The sequence below is a fragment of the Chrysochloris asiatica genome, unplaced genomic scaffold, assembly GCF_000296735.1.
Source record: "Chrysochloris asiatica unplaced genomic scaffold, ChrAsi1.0 scaffold00009, whole genome shotgun sequence".
In the NCBI taxonomy this organism is placed as follows: domain Eukaryota; kingdom Metazoa; phylum Chordata; class Mammalia; order Afrosoricida; family Chrysochloridae; genus Chrysochloris; species Chrysochloris asiatica.
The window spans coordinates 7,377,951-7,382,523 of NW_006408527.1; the positions used below are offsets into that span (position 1 = coordinate 7,377,951).

The window sequence follows — 4,573 nt, forward strand, 5'->3', positions numbered from 1 at the left end:
TTTGGTTTTAATTGGAAACTGTCTCTTTAAATTTTGAGGAGATCTGTGCGCATGCATAGTAGAACCCTCCGAGGGTGGGGCTGGGGTGTCCACTAGCTCAGGCACCCCTATAGTCACCAGAATGGAGGTACGCAGACACAAGGGACCAACGAACAGATACCAAAAGAAAAGAATGTCCACACCTCTGTCTACCCGATTCAGGTATCCGTGGCTGCTCCGATCCTTCCCCCGCTTGGCCCCACACACGATGGCGGTACCTGGAGCAGCTGAGCATCCCGAACCAGAAAGCAATGGATTTCTTGCTTCTGCCACATACTCCCCCAGCTGTAAGCCTGCCAACCTTCTAAATATTCCTTTATATGTGGTTCAGAGTTCTGGGACCATCCCAAGTCAGCTTGGTCCTGTATTCTGTATCCTGTTGCCGGCAGAGCTCCTCACTGCACTTCCACCCAATCCACCATCTTGTTTGTTATCAGCATGTATATTTTTTAAAACTGAATTACTTTATGTAAACTCTACTCTCTTAACAATATTTTGTGGTTGATGTGCATACATACATACTTTGTTTCATTTTTTTTTCCATCTTCAGAATGTTGTTCTAAAATCTTCTTGAAAATGTAAAGCCTATTTTTAATTACTTGACATGCAAAAGTAATATGTCATTGACTCCTAGTATATATTTGTATTTGGGCCTTTTACTTAAAAATGAGTGTCTTAGGGATCTCTTAGACACCTCACACAAGGGATAGATGATTGCACTTTAAAGTCTGACTGTCAGCATTCTCTGTGATGATTCCCCTCTCAGTTTTTGTTCAACTTTGTGCTCCATGCAAGAAATTATAACAGTATGCAAAGGACCAAAGTAAATAGAATTTCCCTATTTCCTTTCCCCAACAGTAGTTTTCTGTTGTACAGGGATGTTTAATGCTTTAGTTGTATATTACTCTTGTGAAAATTTTAGGAGTTTTCTCTTTAAACAAGAACAGAAACAGATAATTATATATATATAAAATGATTCATTTTGTTGCCTTGTTTCCAAGTATTATAAGTCTTGGTCTTTGTATTATTATGTTATATTTAGTTAATGGATTTGTTTTATTTTGAAAACTGTTTAGATTTTAGCTTCTGGCTTTTTCATAGACCTTTGTTTTTATATGAGTAATAAGATATAAGTTCAATCTTGACTATTGGTAATTGTAGTTGTAGTGACTACTTGAATGATGCATGTCCAACAAATAATGGCACTGTTGTTTGTTAATTTGAGATTTGTCTATTCTGTCATATAATAGGGAATGTTCTGTTTCCTCATAAATGCATTATATAGAATAGTAGAATAGAATATATAGAATAGAACAAAGTCCATTCTGTCTTCTTAAAGCAGTATGTTTTGCACTGTTCAAGTAACCTGGTATACCATGTTACTTGTTGCAAATAATATAAAAATTGACCCAGTTTTAAGTCTTTTTTTTTTTTTCCCCTTTGTTCTTAGACAGCAAATCAAAAGGCCTCCAGTGGGTGATAGATACTACTATAGCTTATCCCAAAGCTGAACCCTTAGATATTCAAACCTGGATCCTTGGCTACAGGAAACCAACAGTCACACATGTACATTACAGGTAGGAATTCTACAGTAGGATTCAGTATATATATATATATCCTGTCAAGTTCTACCTCAAGAAAGTACATAGTTTAACATTTAATATTCAATTACACAGTGGAAATAGTTGGCTCAAAAATAGTTCTGATGTTGCATTTTTAATGTGAAATTTCATTTAACGTCATTATTTTTACTGAGTGTTAAAGATCTCTAGATATGGCACTCTAGAGTCAGTATGATTATTAATTTCCTGACACTTGAGTAAAAATCATTTAAAGGGTAAACATCAAGGATAAATTCATACCCACCTGAATTAAGTGGATGCATATAACAGAAATGGAATTTAAAAGAATTGTTAAGCCATATAAGGTTTTCTAAGTGATTAAATTGATGTTAATTTAGATAAACATTTAAATTTTTAAAATATTTTAATGTATCTTATTTTTGCATAGTCACAAAAGCATCTATTAAATGTCTACTTTGTGCTAGCTCTTTGTGATATTCTTATGTAAATTTCTTTTTAAAAAAGGACTTTGTGTAAATGTGTGTAGGAATTTATATCAAAGTATGGTGCTGAATGTATCAAAGCCTGAATTGATGCGATCACGTTATAGGCCATTTAACTTGATTTCATGATCAAAGAACTCAACCAATGCCAGATTACTTAACAAATGTAAGGAACAGGTCCCAAGAAAGATATCCCAGTTGCTGTAAAAGCCCTAATTCAAGAAGAATGACACTCAAATTACATACCCATTGATAATAGAAAAGTAGCATATTTTCATATGTGCAAACCATCAGAGTTTTACAAACACAAGAACAGAAGTGGAAACATTGTAAACTTAAATATTATAGTTTGGGTTTCTAATATGTGAGGGGTGACTGAAAAATAACAGTTGATTCTCATGTGTGATTTGCCTTGCTGAATTATGAAGGTCATATGTAAGATAAGACAGTGATTCTTGATGAGTGTTATCTGACACCATGCCTCCTACTTTATTTTATTTAAGGTATTGAGCACTTACTGTGTATAAGTGATGTGCTAGGCTCTGGGAAAGTTTCTTTTAGGACAGATTTTCATATATGTGAAATATATCTAGCCTTCAATAAGTTTTAAATTCTAATATATAAATAAAGCTTCAAACCAGACTGTTAGATATATAAGGGGACTTCAGAAAGTTTGTTTAAAAAACCATTATCTTTTCATTCAGTTGTCCCATAAACTTTGTGAAACTACCTCCTATGTACACATTAGATATATGTATATCTGTCTAGCTTATCATATTCAAAAAGAACTGAGGTGAAGGAGAAAACATTCTTCTCTGGTTTCGACATGCTATTGTAAGTATCATGCTTTTATTTTTGAATCAATACGTGGAGCAAATTTTAGTTTATACATACTCAGTGGTCCTGGTGCAATGCTATAGGATAAGCACTGGACTTCTAACCAAAAGACTGTCAGTTCACACCTACCAGCTGCTCCTCAGAAAACCTATACAGGGTCACCGTGAGTTGGAACCAACTCGATGGCACTTAACAACAACAACAACAAGGGGGAGGGGAGAATAGAATAATAAGGTATCTTAAAAATTGAAGAAATTTTTCATTTTTAGCAAAATTACTTTAATAGGAACAACTGCGAGACTCTTCAATTTCATAAAGCAGAGGTTCTTAGCCCTGGATCTCATAGTTGGACCTTAGTGAATATTTGAACTAAATCTTTATGCAAAATTTTTTGTATGTTTGCAGTTTTATACGAAGAAAATTCATGGCTTTTGATCTATTTCTCATAGAGATCTATGACCTAAAAAAAGATGAAGGACTCCTAACATAAAGATCATCAAATCCTGGTATGGACTATATAGTTAATTTGAACCACAAGGCTGGAAGTTCAAACCTACCAGCTGCTCCTCATAAACGCCATACAGGGTTGCTATGAATCAGAACCTACTCAATTAGACTTAACAACAACTACAATGTAAAGATCAAAACCAAATAGTATATCGAAGATGAGGATTGGTTATTTGATGCAGAAAAATACTCTTATTAAGAAGTTTCTCAAATACCTTTCTTTATAGAAACTTTATTAGCAATCATAGATAATTGGAGTAATAAATACAATTCTAATTTGTTACATTAACAAAGATTAAGTTCTGATATAAAATTATGCCCTAGAACAGTAATAAAAGTACAACTCATGCCTGATTATTTTAATTGCATACACATGCAGACACACATACATACCCTAAGGATCTTGGAACAAGTGATGAGACATTCTTTCCTTTTCTTCCCGGAAATGTAATAGAGATCTTTGTCTCAACAGTGTTCAGAAAGGGGAAGGACCTGTGTCGGATAGGAAAAGCAGGAGCACTGAAAGGGGCAAGAAAGGGCAGAGGTGTCACTGGCGTACTTGTCTTACATCAGGATGCTTTTGAAGTTTTGCAAAAATCAAGTGTTTCTCAGCCATTGACTGACTGAGTGTCCTTGTGCACTATTCTAAGTCATCAAGATACCATAACAGACAAGGCAAGAAAGGTTGAGTTCAGACTCTCGAGTTGACAACATTTTAAATTTCTTAAACAAGGCTCAGGTATTTCCAGTTCGAATAAGAGGTTTAAAATATAACATTGTTGTTATTGTTAAGTGCCATTGAGTTAGTTCTGACTCATAGTGACCCTGTATAGGGTTTCCAAGGAGCAGCTCATGGGTTTGAACCACCAAACTTGTGGCTCAAACTGATCTTGAGCCACACCAGGACTCCAAAATACAACCTTAGAAATCATATGTGTATCCAGAGAAGCAGCAACACCAGAAATGCAGGCAGAGATGAGGACATGGAGAGAGGGAGCAGCTGAGGACTCTAGACTCATGGAAAGAGAGTGACTGTGTGCTGGAGGTCAGGAGGAAGGCTTGCAGAATGTGCCCTTTGGTTGTTTAAATGGTTATATGTTCCTGGGTGTTTTTGTGTACATCACC

The 4,573-nt window shown here is 35.3% G+C and overlaps 1 protein-coding gene across 1 annotated transcript in view; it reads left to right on the top strand.

The window, feature by feature from the left end:
• The window catches only part of LPGAT1 (lysophosphatidylglycerol acyltransferase 1), a 116,559-nt gene that overhangs the window by 66,291 nt on the left and 45,695 nt on the right, over window positions 1-4,573 (top strand). The window contains 1 exon segment of the mRNA XM_006878389.1: window positions 1,490-1,616. Coding sequence (XP_006878451.1) covers window positions 1,490-1,616 — 127 coding nt within the window.